The sequence below is a fragment of the Musa acuminata genome, chromosome BXJ3-6, assembly GCF_036884655.1.
Source record: "Musa acuminata AAA Group cultivar baxijiao chromosome BXJ3-6, Cavendish_Baxijiao_AAA, whole genome shotgun sequence".
NCBI lineage: Eukaryota > Viridiplantae > Streptophyta > Magnoliopsida > Zingiberales > Musaceae > Musa > Musa acuminata.
Genome location: NC_088354.1, coordinates 38,558,480 through 38,581,660, shown reverse-complemented (window position 1 = coordinate 38,581,660; position 23,181 = coordinate 38,558,480). Strand labels below are relative to the sequence as shown.

The window sequence follows — 23,181 nt, the reverse complement described above, 5'->3', positions numbered from 1 at the left end:
CCGAAAATGTCGGTTTCGGATTCGGATCGGTTTTTGGGGCTCAGTTGATGTCTGTTATACCGCCCGTGGCTGAGGTGTCCCGCAAAACCGCAACCGGCGGTCTCATTAGGGCGCCTCCTCCACGGCAGCGATAGCAGATCCTCCGAAGCCGACGTCTAACTAGCGGCGCGTCGACGTTGGATGGTCTTCTTGGATCGTCGGAGAGCACCCGCCGCCGAGAAAAGCGCCTCGAGGAGATGATGTTTCTACCCCGCGCTCCCAAGATCTTCAAGCAATGGGTTGTCCTCCTTCCTTTGTCATGCAGAAGTAGTGTTTTGGGGTTCTCGTTGGTGTTTCTGGATCAGAGAACCGAGAACGCGATGATGGTTAGAATGCTTTCTTCCGTTTTCTTCCGATGTTGATTGCTTCACAGAACTTGTAGTACTGAAATTTGCTATTCAGCATGGATGCCCACTTTGCTGCATCTCTAATGTCTACCACGCCTCCCCCCAATCCAGCATTACAGTTATACCGCTCGATAAAGCATGGATGTTAGCTTTACATATGTCTAATCATGTTTTCTCCTTCTAATTATATTGTTGATGTTCTTATGTGATGATAACATCCACAATTTTTTTCTGCTTCACAGAACAACTGTTTTTAGTTTACATTATCGACATCTGTTTCATTCTGAAAATAAAATATCACTGATACTTGGTTCGTTTTAGGAGGTGCTTAATTGCCATCAGAGGGTCAATTTCATGGAGGGTATTATGAACCTGAATTGGCTAAATGGGCCTTATAACCTACTTGTAGTTTCAGATGGCCTTGTAGTCCTTGGGTCTATGTTGTTTGACCCACTGTTTTTTTTCCCAAAAAATGTGAAGAACCAACATCATCAGGGCAACTTGTCTTCTCTTTTTAGATTAAATAAATTTGAATGAATTACCATAAAACTGTATGATCATTAATACTTAAAAGAAATTATGTATTTTATGAGAGTAAAATAGGTATTTAGGTGGACCAAATTACCATTGTAATTCTTCAAGGGTGATGTGGCATCTCACAAACCTGATGTATGGGCTAGCACATGTAGACTCGCACATCATGTTAGTGAGTGGCTGTACCATCCTTGAAAAATTACGGGGTGATTTGGTTCACCTGAACAGTTTATTTCTTTATGAAACATTTATATATTATTGACTTGATTCCTCGCTTACATAAACTTTATTCTGGATGCTCACCTTATTATGTCCACATAGGCTACTAAGAAGGTCACCAACCGTGTTTTGAGAACCTTCAATGGAGACCTTGTGCATGAAGTTGGGGTAAAAGTTATGCAACTTTGCACATCTAAAGTGAGAAAAATGCTTTCGGAAATTTTGGTAAAGGATGCTAATATCATATCATCAAATTAGGGAATTGAGTGGTAATTCTGACCTATGGGTAGTACTTATGATACATCTGTTAGTAAGGAAGCCAATCCAGTGCAGAGCCTTATCGTTGTGCTGCTATATCCTTTTACAAGTAAAAAAGGGAGAAAAGGGAGATTGGAAAGTGGACAGTGGGACCAATTTCAGCTTGAAGAATTGATCATAATTTTTATAGATGGTTAGTGATTTTGATTGACAGCTACAGGAATTTGAAAGCCGAGCCTTCACACCATGGTGAGGTTTTTCCCTTATGTCCTGCATGACCAATGTTCGAGTCATGAAATTAATCTATTTAATAAAGATAAGCCTGTGTATACTGAACCATCCTGTATTCCACATGGCCAAGAACCTCATACAGTGGACACCCCCTTTTTCACTGTAGGTATAGGATCCAAGTACATATGCTTGTTGTTGCATGTTATGAGTAATCAATGTTTCATGAAATGGCATCTCAATCAAGTTTTTTTGTTATTATATTGTCACTTCTGACACTGGCTTTGTCATTATCATTTTAGAATTTTTTTGTTTTTCTGGATACTTGTTTATTGTTGGCATTGCCATTACTGTACACAACTTATCAAGGGCCCTCCAAGCATTCCCAACAAATTTGAAACTCATGGTTCTTTGTTGTTTGAAGAAGTATGGAGAATCGAATTTCATGAGATCCATCTCAGTGCTATCCTCTCTTCTGAACACTGCTATTCCTTTCTTCAGTTTGTGATTGTTTTCATCAAAGCAGGAATATCATGCTATGCTGATGAATCATGGCAAACATTGAGATTTTGTCATGCATCCCTTATATATTTTATCTGGAAAGTTAATGGTTAGATTTTAGCATGATCGTATCTGCTGACACATAGGTTCTTCATTCATATGCTTGGCATTCCTCTCTTGATCCTCCCCTCCCAATTGATTGATGTCTCGTTCTCATCATGCTGTTCTTTGATAAATAATTTGCATTCTCTAGGCAACACGTGTATATATTTGTATGTTAAGTGATCCTGATAGAGACTTTTGCAGCAGTTAAGTGGCCCCAGAAGCACCACCAAAACCTTAAATTGCTCCCAAGCATGGGCAACATAGCCTTTAGGACCGTCGGTTCTCCTCTCTTTGGCGGCCGATGGGATGAGATTCCAACAGCTGCGAAAACTCAATTGAGCTTTTGTGGTTAGTTCCAAGGTCTATTATACTACTCGGAAGTCGTGGTGAACCACCTAAGCAAGATTCCATTTTTGATGTTGACAAGCGACTCTTCAGCAGGTTGTACCGACAGTTCCTTCTGCTGTTATTGTTTAAAGATAGCATGGCATCACCGACCAAAAATAGCCATATCATTTTAAGAGTATAATGCATGAGTCGTTGAATGCCTTTTAGACTTCCTGTGTGACACCTGTACTTATGATTTTAAGTATATTTCGATAGCCTTTGAAGTGATGACATGACCAGCAATGTTTATGCATGCTAGATAAGTGTTTTTAAGTTTGGTTCTCCCAAGTCAACTATTGCTGCGCCTTCAGTTCAGTTAGTGCTTTCTGGGTGTTGGATAAAACAAAACAATATATGAGTTTTTTCTTTATGACATTGTATCTGCAATGTTGCTTGAATGGGCTCATACCTCTTAAGTTGCATGTTTGCATGGGAAAGGAGGTGCTTTTTTAATTCTTTGCGGAGGGGAAAAAAAATCTGAAGAAACATTTAAATTTGTGGTAGTATTATTTATCTGCTGGTGTCATATTATTTCTGTTCTCTTAATAATGTTGCTGATGGCACTAACAGTCTATTGTACCTGCTCTGTGAAATTTAGGTCCAGCAAAAGATGGTGGACATCCATTCACTAATGCAAAGCAGGTGCGTTTACTTTTCCTCAAAGATTCATTTAAATATGTAATGTAAGTATGTGCAAATTGGGGTTAGAGAATCATCATGAATCTCTCTCTCTCTCTCTCTCTCTCTCTCTCTCTCTCTCTTCATGTTATTTATAATTGAAAGAACCAAATTAAACCATGGATAAGTATTTAAGTACTTTAGACAGCAGCATTTCAGCAGTTTTCTTCTTGCTGCTCTCTCTCCCACCCTCGAGTCCATATTGCTGAAATCCTTCTTGAAAGGAACACCCAAATCTCTGCACTCAGCAGCAGCATTTAGCTACATTTATGAACCCGTGGGATCTGGCTGTGGTGTCTCTTGAACCACCTGCCACACCCCATAAATGGCACCTCCTTAGGTTGGATGCGTCAAACAAGCAACCATGATGGCGTAGCCACTTATGAAGGTGAAGAAAAGATACAGTTGCCTCTCTGCATTAAGCTAAAACGAAGAGAGATGGAGCATCCCCCCAGGGAGTCCCAGCCATAGTCTTTTGTCAGGGACAGCTCTCTAAATGAAAGCAGACTGCTTTTCTGGAATCTTAGAACAGGGTACAACTGCAATAACCTAGCATTGAGCATGTGTATGACACATACAGTTTCGTTTTTTACTAAAGCAAACATAATTTTTAGGCAGTAACATGTATCTTACTCCAGCTTTTTACTCTGTTGCTTTCTTCTCCAAGGATTGGTCTAACTGGTTTGAGGACTATGTTCACTCAGTCAGGTGGATGAAATCATCGACTCTAACAGGCTGGGGTCTATGTTTTCTCTTAAGGTTCTCAGCTTCTCACTGAATGTAACTATTGGTCACCACCATGATTGAGCTGGGACTGTCAGATTGAGCTGGGCCTGTCAGTCTTCAGCATCTCTGAGCACCCAACAGCCTCCCAAGTCGGAGGTGAAGCCAACACAAAAGGCCTCCGCTTCCCAACAACGCCTGCTGATCTCTTACCCGATATGGTCCGTGGGAATCATGACCAACCCTAGGATTTTGTGTCAGACCGGCTACCAAACCCTCCACCTACCAAGGGGGAGTGGGAGGCCGTTACCGCTGGGGGGCAGAGAGTCTGGCCGAGGACATGATGTGGAGTTGCAGCACAAGAAGAAGCCAAACTTGGCCTGGCTGGTTCCCACTGTGGCACTCGGAGCCACGTTTTGGAACGCTTAGCTTGACGCTTTTAACCGTGGGAAACTAGAGTTTCACCCATGAGTAAGTGTGTCATGGTCATCACGAAAGGAGATGCTGGCGGCATGGGGTTGCACCATTCTTGGACTTGCTAAATATTGATTTTATTGCTGTGTTGCAGAAGTGGTTCGTAGAGCAATCATGCAAAAGCTTGTGCTAAAGTTCACGGCAAGGACAACCATTCAATTTTGAAAAAGCTCTACGCTGCAGCATCCAGCCTTCATTCTACAACATTACTCTATTCCTGGATGGACCTAATAGCCCTAATCTACGGGGTAGGCACTTTCTCTCCTATATTTGTGGTAGATTTGTTGCTCAAAATAAAATCTCTACTTGTTATTTACATTAATGATACTTCTATGATCAGATGTCCATAAATTACCTCTGATGGTGGTCAAACATAAATATGCCCAGTATTTGTCAAAGAAGCTTTCCTGCTCGGAAACGTGTCCTGGTATGTATCAACTTTATCGCGGAGCTTAGTTTTTTTTTTTTTGAAGTATGGTTTTATAAATTTACCTTCACATATTATCTTGGTCACATCTTTTTATCTGCCCATGAATTCTACTTGAAAATTCTTAAGTGGAACTAGGGAAAATTTGAAAAAAGAAAACAAGATGGATCCTTCCAGATTCATCTTAAACTGATTCACCAGAATAATTTTCAGTAATTAAACGAATGCATGGATTTTTTTTTCCATTTTTCATATATATGTATATTAGTTGATGCACATATGTGAGACATGCACAAAGAATCTTCATTTAGTGAAAGAGCTCCTATTCAATGCGATTGTTAACCCACAGTACTTCTGGACACAATCATGCTTTTAGGGAAATTTTCATTTGCAATGAACATGCATCCACTGTCATGCATTTAGAATCCAAAGCAGAAGAGAGATGAAGTTCCACTGTTCTTGCAACTTAGAATGTACCTGAGACTTTCCGAGATGTTGTCTTGGTCTATAGGATAAAGCAACATCATATCAATTGGTTTGATCTGAAAATTTAAACAAAGCTCAGAGGATAGACAACACACGATCAGAGTTCTTCAACACCCCTTGCCCTGTCTCTTTCTAACCTCTCTTCCTTTTGTTATAGAAGGACCCCCTTTATAGATATAGTGTACCTAAGGAGTTACTAAGCCTCCCTATGTTGCTCCAACACCTAGGAAATCAAAAAAGGGCAACCTGATCTTCTCTCCCCCATGTTCTGTTTCACCATGGTGCAGAGTGTTGTTGGTCATGTGGTAGACCACAGCTTCATTTGCTGAAGCCCCAGAAGCTGAACCGGTGCCAGTGCAATCAGACTGATCAAACCCTGGGACCAACATCTTGGGAACACCATGTGTGAAAAAGCTTCCACCAGAGTCACCATGCTTCACATAAATCCTGTTACTCGTAGTCACCACCTTTCCATCAGACCCTGGGTAAAGTAACTAACAGAGATCACGCTCCAGAACTAAGGTGTGATATTGAACACGAGAGATGGAAATAGAAAAAGGGCATGGCATAGGTTAAGAGAAGTAAAAGCCAAATCAGACTGCAGTACACACGAGGATTTTTGAAGGAACAGAAAGAAAGGTCATACCATTGAATGCTTGATACGAATGTGGCTGGTGGGAGGGGCTGTATCCATTAGGGAAGCTGGGAACAATCCTGCTGGTGAAGGAACCGAGAGAAAGGTCTGCGCAAGTGGAAGCAGATTCATCTCTGGTGCTGGTGATGGTTGACTCACCACTGCATGCATTGTTGCTGGGGTTGACCTCCTTCCTGTTAGGGAGGGAGTGAGGCAGGGAAGGGATAGAGGATGAAGCAGATGGCCTTCTTCTCCTGCAGGCATTGGACTGCTCCCGCTGCTTCCTGGCCATGATCACATGCCAATGGTTCTTGACTGCATTGTCTGTCCTGCCAGGGAAGAGCCTGGCGATCAGTGCCCACTTGTTGCCATAAAGCCTGTGGGCAGCTAACAGCCTCTCCTCTTCTTCCTCGCTGAATGCGTCCCTGTTGATCCTTGGGTCCAGCTGGTTGAACCATCTCAGCCTGCAGCTCTTCCCTACCCAAATACAAAACCAAATCCAGAACCAAGGAGAAAGAAGATGAATCAGCAGAACACATCAATGTATTTATTCTACAAGACACGGAGATGGATCAGGTTTTTTCTTTTTTCTCTAGTTTCCTTCCAATAAACGATAAGGAAGACTGGATTAAGCTAGAAAATTAGAGAACTACTACTGGTGGGTGGAGTTCTTTGATTTTCTTGACAAAGATCTTCTCTTTTCCATTTGGAGTACCTGATCTTCCTTGTAGTTTCTCTGCAATCAGGTTCCAGTTCTGGGGGCCATGTTGAGAGACAAGATCCTTGAGCTTGGCATCCTCATCTGGCCTCCAATGACCCCTAGCACATGGCCTGTGCTGCCGTTCGTTCCCGTGAACATGACCATAACCAGCTTCTTCCTCCTTGCCTTCCCTGTTGCTCCTTCGATCCCCATGATTCCCATGCCCCTCTGCTAAGCCTTGAAAGCCCCAACATTCCCTCTCTCCATGGGTAGAGCCTGTAACAAATGGTGGTGCTACCGGAGGGAGGAACCCCATGTCACCCGTGAGCTTTAGCTCATTCGGAGCCATTTGTTGCTTTGCTTTGTTTTAGTCGAAGGACCACGATGACCCGATGAGGACTCCAGAGATGTGAGCAGGCGAGGAGGAGTTGATGAATAGCCGCTTCTGGTGGCAAGTCTGAAGATGATAGGGCTTTAAAAAATAAGGCAAAGAGAGATGGTGGAGGACCCCAAGAGATGTTCACCGAGAAAGAAACTCAAATAAAGGACAGCAAAGACAGCAACATGCTTGGGAGGAAGAAAACCACACGAGTCTCTCTCTCCCTCTCTCTCTCTGCTTGTTTTTTTTTTTTTTCCTGAGACTGATAGCTCAGAGGAGGGTGTGGGAACTTGGGGTTTGCAAGCACAGGTTCAAAGAAGAACCGCTCGTGTGGGTCTGGGACTCCAAGTCCCCCCACACACTTTTATATGTGATGGTGGCCTCTGTCTCTCTAACACTCAACAAAGCCATCAGAACTTTCCTCGTCTTTTTCCACCTCCCCACCAATGTTACAATTCCAAAGCAAAGAAAAGGTTCCAAAAGAAAAACAAAAAGCATATAGAATTAGTACAGTAACCATCTGATGTTTGCTATAACTTCTATTTAGTGGAAGATGTACTGTGCCTTTAAACTTTTGTGCTGCATCATATGCCTCTCTAACTTCTATTTGGTGGAACTTGTACTGCGCCTTTAGACTTTTGTCCCGTTCCTACCTCCCATGCTTATCCTTTCTTTATTTCTTTACATCCAATGTATATATACATGCATATGTTTATATATATATATATATATATATATATATATATATATATATATATATATATATATATATATATATATATATATTATTTTCAGGCAATCTGTTTTGGTGGTCACAATTAATAGTTTATTGATTGTGTTTTCTGGGCCTTCTCAATATTTAAATCTCACCATCAAAAGGCATCATTCTGTCTGCTAGAATTTCGGGTAAATTGCATCCACTAGCTAAGTTCTCAGAAAGAGTTTTAAGTTATGAAACAAAAACGAGAATACTAGGAATAATATTATATGCCACAAACTAACAGACAATGTGACTACAGAATGATTGCATCATCTTGGGGCCATAATTATTCTCCCCTTGCATCTTTCACTGCATGTTGTGTACAAACAATTGCAGGCAAAAGAAATCCCGCAAGCAGACAAAAGTCTCCTGCTACAACAGAGAATAAAAACTAAAACGATTATAAATACATGCCATATTCTTTTATAGGTTAATTACTCTAAAGAATCTGGATCATCTAATTCGACCAGGTGCATTCTGACAAACACTGAGACTTCATAAGGTAGCTGGTTATTTAGTTCTTTACGGTATCTTAGAGAAGGTCCATTGCATCCAATTCTCAATACAGAAGCATCACTGTGTAATCAGCCTTCATTCAACTCTTTTTATCTTGTAGCCAATCAATCTTCACAGATATCTGTTTTTATACTGCAGTTGACGACTAAATACCTATATGTGTATATACTGGAAGGACAAGAACACATTGTGTCGTGGACCAATCAGCCTGCCTCCACTTTTATTCTCTTCCACTTGGTTGCTTGTTTGCTTCTCTGAAAGAATATGTCTCTTGAATGAGTGCAATAGAATTCCAAGCATTTACCTTTTCTGAGTCAATATTGACTGCTTAAATCAACCACCTTGCCTTTAGATACTACATTCTCTTATATCTAGTTGTCTTCTTGGGTAGCTGAAACACAAGCTGTACTCCACAGAACATGTTCCGGTTGAAAAAAAACACAGCACCTTGTTATTGAACTTTGTTTTCATTGACTAGGATTGGCCATTACACTTGATTATTTGTATGGAGAAATATATCATTTGATGCGCACATATAACAGAATGCCTTAATTTTTTTTCCACTTAATGAGTCCTCTCAAATATAATGTTGATAAATTGTTCTTGACTAATTCTGATGCCACAGCCATTTGGATTATAGTGCATATAGATTCCTTGGTCAGGCAATAGCTCATTGGATGGGAAAGAATCCTAAGTAAATACATGGTGTAGCAAGTAACAACAACAAAATGGTTCATGGAAACGGTCCCCTTTTCCTATAAGAATATTTCCCTTCCTGATAAGAGATAAGGAAAGAAAAAAAGAGAAGAAAAGTACCCCGGTAGATAGAGACACAACCAAGTGATGTATTGTCACCTCTCAACCATTCTTAGCTGACATACTCCTTTTTGTTAACCACCAGCCAGCTTTGCTATGATAAACTTAGGAACCCCTTTGATCCTAATTTGACAACCAGTTGATGTCCTTCTGAAGCTTAAGCAAAGCAGGAAAGAAGTCATCAACTTTGCAAAGAAGGAGATGAATAGGTCTACATTAGCCTTCTTGTAGTAGGTGTTATACTTCTGGATCATTTCATAAACGTTGGAGAGAAAAAGAGAGTAGGGACTGTTCTCAACTTATTTTCTCTCTTAGAAAAAGTATACTATCTTAAAATTCTAGGTGAGACAAGAGGCAGAGATCTGGGTGAGGTGATTGATGTATGGAATGCACTAGATTCTCCTACAGTGTGTAGACAAATTGAACAAAGGAGCTCATAAAGTCTTTCGACCTATTCCATGCTACCATGGACTTATGTTATCCACAAAGTCCAGCAAGGTCTCGAACCACTCATCAAGTCACATGAGCTAGCATGTAGATCTGCTCCTTTTTCTTGGCATGAGTGGGTTTTCATCTTCCTGTAAGAACAGCAGTTCCTTCACGACTGTCCTGGTTGGTGAATGCTTTGTTCACCAATCACAACAGCCATGGTGGTACATGCATTTGCTCAACTTTTTGTGTTCAAAGCCATGTGAAAATCTAATAGCAGACATGTTTGTGTTGTATCATAATATTTTTCTGCCACTGATTGATATGTGCATGCCAATTGTTGCGAAGCTAAGTGAGACCGCAGCCATGCCATGTGTTCCTCGACAAGAAGACAAAGCAGAAGTAAAACAAGCCCCAAGGTAAGAACAATATCAGCCTCTTTCTTTGACCCAACGCTTGCCCTTTTTCCTGTGTCTTTACCTGAGCTACTTTGTAAGTATTCAATTCCCACTTTGGTTTTCTTAGTTACCTAAATTATAGGTGTCCTCAGTAATTAATTATATATTTATATATGTGTGTGTGTGTGTGTGTAGAGAGAGAGAGAGAGAGAGAGAGAGAGAGAGATTAAATGTGCCAATCTTCCATCACTATCAAACATGTTAGAAGGACTAGTTCAGTTATAGGTCATTTTCTCAATTCACATCTTACTAAGTTTGCTTGTGAGCAATCATGGTTGATGGACCACAATTTTTGTTTTAAGCTATCAAATTGAAATGCTGCTTTCAAGCTTGTTGACATCATGGAAGTTACATTCCTTATTTGGTGTAATATGTTGGATCATGCATGTTGACTCCAATTTCTTTTCATCCTTTTTCCTTTTCAACTCCTGATGGTCCTAATAAGAATTTTATTTCAAGAGGGGAGCAATCAAAATGGAAGTTGATTTTGGCTTGGACAATTGATACTTGAAGAAACTTTATCATTTCCTTTCTTGTATCTGACATTGTTGTGTGTGGTGCATGAGAATTAGGATTTGGTTTCAACCAGAGGCATCTCATGGATTCTTAATGAAATGGATGGAAGAAGTCAACAGCAACAGAATCCAACCTTAACCTCCCCTTTGAATTTGGTTTACTTAGTACCATCATTGAAATTCATCACTAATATATTAGGATTAGGTAGCATTCCAAATATATTAGTAAGAAGAACCTTCACATTCTTCTTTGTAGAATTCAACTTAGTTTCACCAAATGACATGCCCTAATTATTCTATTTGTATAGTGTAAAGAACAACAATGTTCATGGCCACCACTTTGGAAACTAGAACACCCTTATTTAGGTTCATTGAATCACCCTATATAAGCGTCGGAGATGATGTGACATCTCCCGTTGTCTGATATGTGAGACCCAACATGTTGATTGTAGGAATAGCAATATTCTACTCAACCATCTGTTATTCTAATCGCTGCATTCTGTAACGGGCCGGTTTGGTAACCTCTCTTTTCTCTCTTTTCTCTCTTTCTCTCTCTCTCTCTCGTGTCGCGGCTCGGACATGTTCGTGTTATCGTTTTGCTGGTTTGGCGTCAGCGAAGCTGAAGAAAGAGAGGAATAATATCGGGCGCAGGATTTGCTGCGTGGCCGGATGTGTGCTGGTGGGTCCTCCTCCTCTTTTTCTTGGCGCACCCAAACACTAATTTTGTTGAGACTCCCCCCTTCCACTGCTTGCTACTAAATTCTCTCTTTCAACTTCCTTTGTGCTTCTCCCTCCCTCCCTCCCCTACCATTGGCGTTGGCTGAACTCACCACACGTAGTAGTAATATGAGAGAGCGAGTCGGTGCCTCCTCCCTCATCCAAAAGAACACAACACCGACGCAGGATTTGTCTCCGCTTTATTAGGCAACAGCAAAATCCAAAAAATCCTCTCTGTCATCCCAATCTCTCTGTCTCTCTCTCTCTCTTACCAACATTGCAGAGACACGCCTGCATGCTTCTTGAGGCAGCGCAGCAGGCCACATTCATCCCCTCTCTCAGCCCTTCACTTATTCAGCGATGGAGATGACCCCACTCCTCCTCTCTCTCTTCCTCGGACAACATCGACCGCCACAGGCATCCATCATCACGGTCCAGTCTCTTCCGCTGCAAGTGCGCGCCTACGCATACTATTCTTCCCAGGCTGACCAATTCAGCCCAACCCAACAAGTGAAGCCCAAATCCACAATCTGATAAATCCTCATATATCGTGCACATCAATCGACCGGTGATTTTATAGCTGTGACATGTTTTGTCGATGGTGATTTAAGTTATGATTAGAGATTACGATGACCATGTGAAGAGGTTTGGAGATTCCCATGCACCCATGTTTACCGGAGATCACAATGACCTTGTCGACCATGAACTCGGTTCGTATTTTGTCCTACGCATCATGTATTTTAGTACGAACAATATTTTGTGTATTTTGCTACATGTTTTACATGCGACATCTTAGTTTAATTCCACATATGGCGTGGAAGGTGAATCAACTTTACTGTATGCGTGAGGTCAATCTATTACGATTATGCCCATAATTAAGTTGATGGCGGTGTTTACGGATTCTAAATTATTGGATCACGAGATTTTGAGGTGCCGTCAGCCCCGGCCCACTCGCCACGTCGGGGCGTAGGTCGTGACTTCCGTCCCGGAGTGTCGTCGCGCGCACGCGAAACAAAAGGGCAACACTTTCGCTACTCATCTCCGCGGCAACCCAGTATCCGTGCCCGTCTTTCCACTGACGTGGGACCGGGGCCCACGCAGACATCGACAAAGGACGTCCCTCGTCATCTCCTCGGAAGCCATTCGCGTCCCGCACAAATCTTGCCCCGTTTCGTCCTCTTCTTGACAGGCAGACAGTCTCCGCAACGGCTCCAGTGGGACCCGCTTCCAGTAAAGCATTTGCGACAAAAGGCCTCCGGTTGGGTCGACGTATTCTTTAATAAGAAGAAACAGTGGTGGCATCCTTTCCCCACCCACTCTCCTCGACCTCCTTTTCTTTCCTCCACCTCCTTAACCGGAATGCTGAGCTCCTCCTCCTCCCCTACCAAGCTCTCCCTCCCCCTCCTCCCCTCCATGGCCTCCGCCGCCGGCGACCCCCAGGACGCTCGCCTGGTCTTCGTCGGTGACCCGGACCGGTCCTCGTCCCCTGGCGCCGACGTGGCCGCCAGCAACGCCATCCGCACCACCAAGTACTCCCTGCTCACCTTCATCCCCCGCAACCTCTTCGAGCAGTTCCGCCGCGTCGCCTACATCTACTTCCTGGCGCTGGCCCTCCTCAACCAGATCCCCCAGCTCACCGTCTTCGGCCGCCAAACCGCCTTCCTCCCCCTCGGCACCGTTCTCCTTCTCACCGCCATCAAGGACGCTTACGAGGATTACCAGCGCCACCGCTCCGACACCGCCGAGAACAACCGCCCCGCCTCCGTCCTCCCCCTCCGTTCACAGCAGGCCGCCTCCACCGTCAGGAAGAAATGGAAGGAAATCCGCGTCGGGGAGCTCGTCCGCGTCGTGGCCAACGAGACCATCCCCTGCGACATGGTCCTCCTCGCCACCAGCGACCCCACCGGCGTCGCCTACGTGCAGACCATCAACCTCGACGGCGAGTCCAACCTCAAGAGCTGCTACGCCAAGCTCGAGACCGCCTCGCTCGCCCCCGAGGCCCTAGCCGGCGCCATCATCCGCTGTGAGCCACCCAACCTCAACATCTATAGATTCCAGGCCACCATCGAGCTCCGCGGCGACGGCCCCAGGATCCCACTCGGTCCCACCAACATCGTCCTCCGCGGTTGCGACATCAAGAACACCTCCTGGGTCGTCGGCGTCGCCGTCTACATCGGGACAGAGACCAAGGTAATGCTCAACAACTCCGGCGCGCCCTCCAAACGCAGTCGATTGGAGACCCGCATGAACCGCGAAATCATCGTGCTCGCCGTCATAATGGTCGGAATCTGCTCACTGATCGCGATCTCTACTGTGATTTGGCTTCACAGCAACAGGGATAAGCTGGACACCTTGCCGTTCTATCGGCGGAAGGACTACTCCAGGGTTCCGCCAAGGGATTACTTGTATAATGGATTAGGGCTGGAGATGCTGTTTGCATTTCTGAAGTCCATTTTTAGGTTCCAGAACTTCATTCCCATCTCGCTCTACATATCCATGGAGCTGTCGAGGTTGATGCAATCGTTCATGATGACCCAGGACGAGAGCATGTGCCATGAGGCGACCGGCAACAAGCTCAAGTGTAGGGCTTTGAATATAAACGAGGACTTGGGGCAGATCAAGTATGTGTTCTCGGATAAGACCGGAACTCTCACGGAGAATAAGATGGTCTTCCAGTGTGCCAGTATTCATGGGATTGATTATGTTTGTCGAGAGCCTCTGACACCCGGCGAGATTGCCCCTCATCCCACCATAGGTAGTATCTTCTCTGCAATTGCTCCCTTGTGGTTTATAATACCAATATATATGTTTCTTGATAAATGAACTATAGCTATGTGATGTCCCTCTCAATTTAGCAGTAGAATGTATGCTACATTTTGGTCGTATTTCCTTCACTGGAGCACCCACATTGCACTTCATTAGAAAATATTTCTTTTTATGTCCTGGTTGCTCTTGAATTTTTACTAGGTTATGAACAGTGGGTACTATGTTTTGTTTCAAGATGACTATTGAACTGTGCTTCTGATTATGTTTTGGATGTGATTAACCTATCGTTAATCACTTACTCTATCATGTTGCTAGCAGTTGATGGTCAAGTTTGGAGGCCGAAAGTTATGGTTAATACTGACCGCAAGCTCCTGAGACTGTTAGAGACCGAGAGGGACACAGAAGCAGGATTATATGCTGTTAGTTTTTTTCTTGCATTGGCTACGTGTAACACCATTGTGCCTCAGGTATTGGATACATCTGATCCAGCAGTGAAATTGATAGATTATCAGGGTGACTCGCCGGACGAACAGGCATTGGTGTATGCTGCTGCAGCCTATGGTTTTGTGCTAATAGAAAGAACATCCGGGCATATTACCATTGATGTTCTTGGGGAGAGACAGAGGTACTCCTTTCTTTCTGTCATTTTTCAGTTGTTTTGTGTTGCATTCCTAGTTTTTTTCATACCATCTGGTTCTAGTGGTGCTAAATTTCTATAGGTGTCGATCAAGAATGTTCTCGATTAATACTCTAAAAAGTAAGGGCGTGCAATATTCTTGAGACTCTAAAAAACTGCTTGAAGTTTACTTATATGCTGGGTAACATGAGACTTTTTATTAATCAGGTGGGTTACGACGTATCCCGGGACATTTAGACCCATAATAACCTGGATGATCCTCATGCATTCTTGAACTTAAGGGTCTTGTAAGGGTTCCTAACTTTCCCATGAATCGTATAACTGACTTCCAAATTGTCACTCGTATAGAATAAATTTAGTTCATAAGTAAATGACTAACATGCTGTCTCCATGCCCTTTCTTTTCTAGAAGGATTTGCCTTGTAGAAAGTCTTGCTTCATCATTCTAAGATGTAGTAGGGAAGCCTATTTCATTATAGTGAAAATAAAGATAATGAGTGGAGAACTCAGAGAATTCTGCAAGAGGTGATTATTGCCGAAATGTGGCAAAGATGAAGCATCTCCCTTTTGGAAGTATGATTTCCTAGTCAAAATAGAATGCCATTACTCCAAGTTCTTCTGTCAACTGATCTCCTTGGTCGACGTATGTGTCAAGGGGTCATGTTAGGGAAGTTGACCCTTTGCATGCATAGGATGCCCTTGTCCTACCTGGTATGATGATCCAATGAGAGCTAATTCCAGTGGCTTTTGGGTAGCACTTAGACTGTGTTAGGACCTGGTTTGGAGGGGTGATGGGCCTGACTGGGAGCCATGGGCGTGGAATTTGACATGGACATGAATTGCATCTGGAGAAAACTAAGTGTAGGCTCCAAGCAGCACTGAGGCCCTGACAAGAACTGGGCTGACTCTTGGGGCTTAGCCACCAGCTTGTCCACTGTGGCTAAGCAAGGAGATCTTATTTGGAGGTGCATGACAGCCTAATTTGGTCAAATAAGACCATGTTAATGCATGAACTAGGTGAATTATCAAGCTACACTTGATGCTAAGAAACTTGCTTAGAAGTTTGCAAAACAATTGGAACCTTTGTATTCTAATTGTATTAGTTTTCTGGATTTTTTTTTTATATTTGTATCAAATAAGGTATATTTTGGATCTGTTTACTTTAAAGAAAGAAACAGATTTTATTTATAATTGCGGTCTTTTTGGTGGACATCTCTAACTCTCATTACCATCATCCTAGCATATCTAGAGTACACCTAGGATGTTGACTAATTCAAGATTCGATATGTTTGCAGTTGTTTAGTATCGACTACTTCTTGGTCCATTATTATAGCATATGAAGCGGGAGATGCATATCTTTTTCTCAAATCGGGAGATGCATATTTTGGATCTGTTTACTTTAAAGAAAGAAACAGATTTTATTTATAATTGCGGTCTTTTTGGTGGACATCTCTAACTCTCAGTACCATCATCCTAGCATATCTAGAGTACACCTAGGATGTTGACTAATTCAAGATTCGATATGTTTGCAGTTGTTTAGTATCGACTACTTATTGGTCCATTATTATAGCATATGAAGCGGGAGATGCATATCTTTTTCTCAAATCGATTTCTCAAATCATCCGTGTTGTCACGGACAAAGCTGTACAAAGAGCGTTCAATTGAATGCTCATGTATGTCCATATCAGACATACATATCTTTTGTTCATGCTTTGCATAGCATGTAGAGGACTTGCAGTAGGCCTAGCAGACCTAGTTTGGTTGGCTTTGTGGCCGTTTCAGGCTTATAAATGTTGGTTGTGTGTAGTCGTCACATAGAGGCATAACTGCCTAGAAACAGGCTATCCAGGCAGTCATTTTGGAGATTTTCTAACTCTGTAGAGTAGTGCAGAGTGTTAGCCAATACAACACCCAAGAGCTACCTAGATAGCACATGGTTGAATGGGCCTTTGGGGTATTGTCTAGAGCTGGTTCGCTGTCTTGTTCCATAGTAGTGTCATGTGGGTACTTGTGAGGGCTTTGGTCTGTGGTGGACCACCTTGGACCCTTTGTCGCATGACCGTTCATAGCTTGCGAAGTCCATGTTTATAATTTGTAATTTGTATTGTCTATCAAGTACTTGCTGAAATGGTTGTTTGTGGATCCCGAGTTAAACAAGTTCTCTAATCCGTCTTCTCTGTTGTAAATTCTTAAGGGACCACAAGAGGTTTCGGGAAGGCTGACCTTTTGCGGATAGATATGTAAGGGTGCTGCACGACTTAAGCAAAGTCAGCTAAGTCCGTGATAGTGTGATGATTCACGATGAGTAACCATGCTCTTCTATTGGATCTCATGTTCATTTGTTTGCAAATGACAATTGACTAAATGATTTGCTGTATTTTGTGTACAAGTAAATTTTATTTCAACATCTCTTAGCAGAAGCCATTATCTTGTTGAATTATGTCATTGTTGTCAGTTCAGGTTTGAAGTTTTGGGCCTTCATGCATTTGATAGTGACCGAAAGAGAATGTCAGCTGTAATTTGCTGCCCTGACAATTCCGTAAAACTATTTGTTAAAGGTGCAGACAGTGCAATGTTCAGCATTCTTGATAGATCCTTTGATTTGGAGATAGTACGTGCAACTGAGATGCATCTTCACGCCTACTCTTCTTTGGGTCTAAGAACTTTGGTAATTGGTATGCGGGATTTGAGTGGCAGAGAATTTGAGAACTGGAAGGCTTGTTATAATATAGCAAGCACATCATTATCTGGAAGGGAAGACCTACTTGGTGACATTGCAAGCCAGGTAGAGTCTGATCTCAGAATCTTGGGGGCTACTGGAATTGAAGATAAACTGCAGCAAGGTGTGCCTGAGGCCATAGAGTCTCTAAGAAAAGCTGGAATGAGGGTTTGGGTTCTAACAGGGGATAAACGAGAAACTGCTATATCTATTGGGTATTCATGTAAGCTTATATCCAACAATATGAGCCAAATCATAATAAACAGCCATTCCAAGGAATCCTGTAAACAGAGTCTTGAAGATGCCATTACCATGTGTGAAAAACTGACAATTTCAAGAACACAGACTGATGGAGGGAGCACTGGTTCTGCTACAGTTCCTGTGGCCTTAATTATTGATGGCCCTACATTGGTTCATATTCTTGAAACTGAATTAGAAGATGGGGTAAATGCTGATTAGGTTATTGTCTTTAGTTTCTTCTTTTATTTGCTCCTTCTACATACTGATTCTCCATCATCTGGGTGAGGCAGCTATACAGAGTAGCCACTACATGCGATGTGGTCTTGTGTTGCCGAGTGGCTCCATTGCAAAAGGCTGGAATAGTCGCGCTTATAAAGAAGAGAACAAACGACATGACTCTTTCTATTGGTGATGGTAAGAATCTTATGGTAACATGAGGGAGCTTGTCATTGATACTTGTAAGTTGTAACATGATCTTTTTCCTTATGGACCAGGTGCAAATGATGTCTCGATGATACAAATGGCTGATGTTGGCATTGGCATCAGCGGCCAGGAGGGCCGACAAGCAGTTATGGCATCAGATTTTGCCATAGGACAGTTCAGATTTTTGGTTCCGCTTTTACTCGTACATGGTCACTGGAATTACCAACGCATAGGTTACATGATTATTTACAACTTTTACAGGAATTCTGTGGTTGTATTCTTGATTTTCTGGTAAGCATCGTAAGTGATACTTGTAGTCCCTTTAACCTTCTGAAATCATAGTCTGCTTCTACTTTGAATAGGAAATGATATAAACCTAAAGTATAAAAAACAAGAAATGGTTAAAATTTAAGTCTCAAAATTACATCTAATTTTCAAATATATTCCCTGTTGCTTTCTCTATGTTGAGGAGAGCAGTTATATGTTGCTTTCTTTATCTTAGGGAGATTTTTGTTTCTTTTAGGATTCTTTGTCTTGTAATGGCAATTGAAATCCATCATTTCATATGACTTTCTTAATATTGGATATTAAGATCTTTTCATGTTCATGCAAATTAGGTTATACAAAATTATTTGGATGGATCCAAAAAAACATATTTTGTGACATGCTTCAAAACTATGATAAGTTAGTTGTTTGACTTGTTAATTATCTAGCTTAATTGAATAGGAATGATCAGAGACTAATAGAGCATATCAATGTGTGCTATTTTGTATGGTTTTGCATTTAAATCAACTTACACTTTATGATTGTGTGCATTCAGTCCAAGTTATATTTTCTCATCGGTACATTTTCTCTATTGAGGTGAAATTAATTGATTGTCATTTAATGAATGACCATTCCTTCAAAATTTAATGGCGGTTTTCAAGAATAAGTTTAACTGAATGTGAATGTTAATCATTTTACAATTCTAATTTTTATTTAAGTTCTCCCTTGCATGGTAGTATGACATTTGCAATAATTTGATGATCTTTTTGTTTATTAGTTTGTAATTTAATTGGGTTAAAGTTTATTTTAGCCCTTGTGGTTTTGGCCATAGACTTCTTAAGTCCTTACGGTCTACTCGTATTTAAAATAATCCTTATATTTTCATAAACATAGCATATAAGCCGCTCCTGTCAAGCCTGAGTTAATAGACGTTAGAGTCTGCTTACGTGAGATGCTGACTCATAATAAACCATTAATATAATGACACGTGTAATTTAGGGTTAAGGTTTATTTTAGCTCCCGTGGTTTTGGGCGTGGACCTCTTAAGCCCTTATGATTTACTTGTATCTAAAATAACTTCTACATTTTCAAAAACGTAGCATATAAGCCTCTTTTGTCAATCTGAGTTAACAGATGTTAGATTCTGATTATATGACATGTTGACTCACAATAAACTATTAATATAATAACACATGTAATTTAAGTTAAAAAAAATTAAGACCTTCATCAATAGCAGGAGGAGGCGTCGTCGTGGAAGCGACCACCACCAGCAGCACCGAGCCGCTATTACCTAGTAGAGCATCGTACGCACGCAGTCTCTCCCACGCTAATAATGAGCTCATGAGCTTCTGGTCCTGCCTCAAGTGGATGTATGTCAACCAGTCCGACGCTAGGCACCCAATGGTCTCCTGGTCCCTCTTCCTCCTCTTGGGCATCTTCGTTTCCACCGCCTCCCACTTCGTCCTCTTCTGCGCCCCCACCCGTCGTGCCTATGACGTGGTGGTCCAACTCTCTGTCACCTCCGCCTTCGACCTCTCCTATCTTTGCTCTTTGCCTTCGTCCGTCGCTACGGCCTCCGTCGCTTCCTCTTCCTCGACAAGTTGGTCGAGGAGAGCGAGCGGGTGCAGGAGGGATACATGGACCAGCTCAACCGTTCCTTCCGCCTGCTCTCCATCTTCGTGATGTCATGCTTCGCGGGAGAGGTGGCTTACAAGGTATGGAGGTACTCATCGGAATCAGAGTGAGTGCCATTCGTGGTGGCGGGCAACACCGTGATGGGCGACTTATTGGCATACACCTTGGAGCTGGCAAGTGACATCCGAAAGCTCATGAACTCGTCATCAATGCGGGAGAGGCTGCGTGCATATAGCGCCTTGCTAGGCAGCAGCAACACTCGCTTCCACGACGATACCTCCTCCCGTCATTGATGGATGTCTTAGTTTTTTTTAACTTAAATTACACGTGTTATTATATTAATGGTTTATTGTGAGTCAATATGTCATATAAGTAGACTCTAACGTCTGTTAACTCAGACTTAACGAGAGAAGCTTATATGTTACGTTTTTGAAAATGTAGGGGTTATTTTAGATATGAGTAAACCATAAGGACTTAAGAGGTCCATGGCCAAAACCACAGGGGCTAAAATGAATCTTAACCCTAAATTACACGTGTCATTATATTAATGATTTATTATTAGTCAGGATGTCACGTAAGTACACTTTAACGTCTGTTAACTCAAACTTGACGGGAGGGGCTCGTATACTACGTTTTTGAAAATGTATAGGTTATTTTAAACATGAGTAAACCATAAGGGCTTAAGAGATCCATGGTCAAAACCACATAGGCTAAAATAGACCTTAACCCAATTTAATTTCATGCGACGTTATTCTTGGATGATTGCATAATCTGAGATCATCCTACCTTATCTCATGAGACATCTTGATTGAACCAAGACTAAGGTAATTTCTTTTGTAGTTTCTGCCCTATTCTTCATGAACTTTGCATATCAGGTGGTGGCTGTGGTTGTGTATGTATTGGCTAAGGGATACTCTTGTATAGGTCTCTTACATCTTAAGATTCCCCCTTTATCTGATCATGCTGCTTATCTATAGTGAATAACAATTGCCTCATGTGAGAAATACATTAACTGAAATTTATGGGCTGTTAAGTGCAGGTACACATTTTTCTCAGCATTCAGTTTGATAAGCCCTATAACTGATGCCAGTGGGTTTCTATATTCAGCTGTTTATACTGCACTTCCGACTGTAATCGTTGGAATATATGATCAGGATTTGAGCCATGGGACTCTGCTAAGTTACCCCCAACTCTACGGACCTGGGCTTAGAGATGAACGTTACAACCGAAAGTTGTTTGTTCTGATTATGTTGGATTCCGTTTGGCAGAGCCTAGTTACCGCCTTTGTTCCTTTTCTCTTTTATTCAGGGACATTAGATGACTCCAGCTTAGGAGATATATGGATTGTTTCAGTTGTCCTGTTGGTGAACATACATTTGGCCATGGATGTGTTCAGTTGGAACTGGATTCTACTTGTGACTTTGTGGGGTGTCACAGCTATAGCAATGGGTTGTATAGTGGCAATAGATGCCTCACCTTCAATGCCTGGTTACTGGTATTTCCTCTCACACTTTCCCTGCAATTTTAGTTTCTGTCCATGCATGATTTCTAAGTCAGTAAGGCATTTTCATGTAATCCTTAGTGTAAATTCAGGGATCCTACTTAAGCATTGAGAAATTAATTAAATCTGACAAGACTAAATGCAAGTTCATTCATAGCGAAAGAAGATCAATACATCAGAACATACTCTTTAAGAGATGGCTGCATACATGCATGAAAGGGTTGTTGCTTTTAAAGCATATTTCTAATACATATTTGTTTTATATGTCAGGGCCATCAATAATCTAATGGCTACCAAATTATTTTGGCTCTGCTTACTCTGCATCTTGGTGTTGGCATTGCTTCCGCGTTTTGTGGTTAAGGTGTTTGCTTCATACGTAAAACCTGACGATGTACAAATCGTTAGGGAAATCGAGAAGGTTGCTAAGCGAAAACATGACGGAGCCCTAGAAGCTCTATTGAGGTCCTCTTCAGATCATCAGCAGCCGAATTCATGATTTTTATTTTGTCCTTTCGGGTATTCCCTAACTTTTTTTTTTTTGTTACTTTGTATATTGATATAGATTTATTTTGGCTGTTAGATTCTTTGTGAAGTTTGTTTACATACATCTATCTGGGTGATTTTATCCCTTTACATCTAAATAGAATATTCTGTTCTTGAAAGGTCAAACTGTCCCTTTTTCCCTAAATGAAATAATGCCAGTATTTTATGCCAAACTGAATGTGCACATTTCCAATTGCTTCTTTACTTATTGAGCTGTCAGCCTATTTCAACTTTCCTCACTATCTTAGTTTAGATAAAGATGTTTCCTTTCAGCATGAGAATGTAGACAAATTGTTTATAGGTTTATTGCAAGAAAAATAAATTGTGATTACTAAGTTGAAGAATAAAATGGCACATCTACATCTCATCAATGTAGTGGTCAGAAGTTTCAGCAAAAATGAGAAAATCCTGCAAATTCTTATATGTACATGTAAGAGTTGATTCTATAATCATAATGTTCTGTACTACCATTGGCAGATAGCCAAATTGGTGTTTAACAAAAGGTGCATCCGATTTATTCAAGCCTTCATGGTTGATTAAATATGAGACAATACAAATGAAAACAGTCTTTTTATGCCATATGAAAATTGGTGTTTAACAAAAGGTGCATCCGATTTATTCAAGCCTTCATGGTTGATTAAATATGAGACAATACAAATGAAAACAGTCTTTTTATGCCATATGAAAATTGGTGTTTAACAAAAGGTGCATCCGATTTATTCAAGTCTTCATGGTTGATTAAATATGAGACAATACAAATGAAAACAGTCTTTTTATGCCATGATTTTTATGCCATATGAAATTTTGATAAACACAACGGTAACATATCATAAAAGAGTACAAGGTGAATTAAAAAAAAAACCCTCTAGTTTTGAGAAATTCTTAGTTAGGTCTCAACTTTCAAAAATTTTCATAGAGTGCTTTCTTCTTTAGTTGGATTCGTTGTTGACTTCATTTTACATTATTGCCCTCACTTTTCTGCATCGTCTTTGCCTTTGTAGATCCCATTAGCTCTCTTCAGACCCTTGTACACCTCGCTCATAACACAGGTGGTTAGGATTGTCGCCCTAACTCTTCTCTTATCTGTTCCGTTGGATTTGCCTTTGTCTTCGTTAGCTCTTGTT

At 41.6% G+C, this 23,181-nt stretch overlaps 2 protein-coding genes across 2 annotated transcripts; one reads left to right on the top strand and one right to left on the bottom strand.

The window, feature by feature from the left end:
- Positions 1-5,433: 5,433 nt before the first annotated feature.
- On the bottom strand, positions 5,434-7,212 carry LOC135640725 (transcription factor CSA-like). Its single transcript, XM_065155435.1, has 3 exons — positions 6,756-7,212; positions 6,053-6,517; positions 5,434-5,887 (listed from the first exon to the last, which is right to left on the bottom strand). Exons 1-3 carry the CDS (start codon positions 7,087-7,089, stop codon positions 5,613-5,615), a joined length of 1,074 nt encoding a protein of 357 aa, XP_065011507.1. The 5' UTR covers positions 7,090-7,212; the 3' UTR covers positions 5,434-5,612.
- Positions 7,213-12,644: 5,432 nt separating this feature from the next.
- Positions 12,645-22,248, top strand: LOC103975140 (phospholipid-transporting ATPase 1-like). Its single transcript, XM_065155770.1, has 7 exons — positions 12,645-14,085; positions 14,415-14,721; positions 17,193-17,895; positions 17,982-18,105; positions 18,186-18,405; positions 21,053-21,508; positions 21,785-22,248. Exons 1-7 carry the CDS (start codon positions 12,690-12,692, stop codon positions 22,008-22,010), a joined length of 3,432 nt encoding a protein of 1,143 aa, XP_065011842.1. The 5' UTR covers positions 12,645-12,689; the 3' UTR covers positions 22,011-22,248.
- Positions 22,249-23,181: the final 933 nt, after the last annotated feature.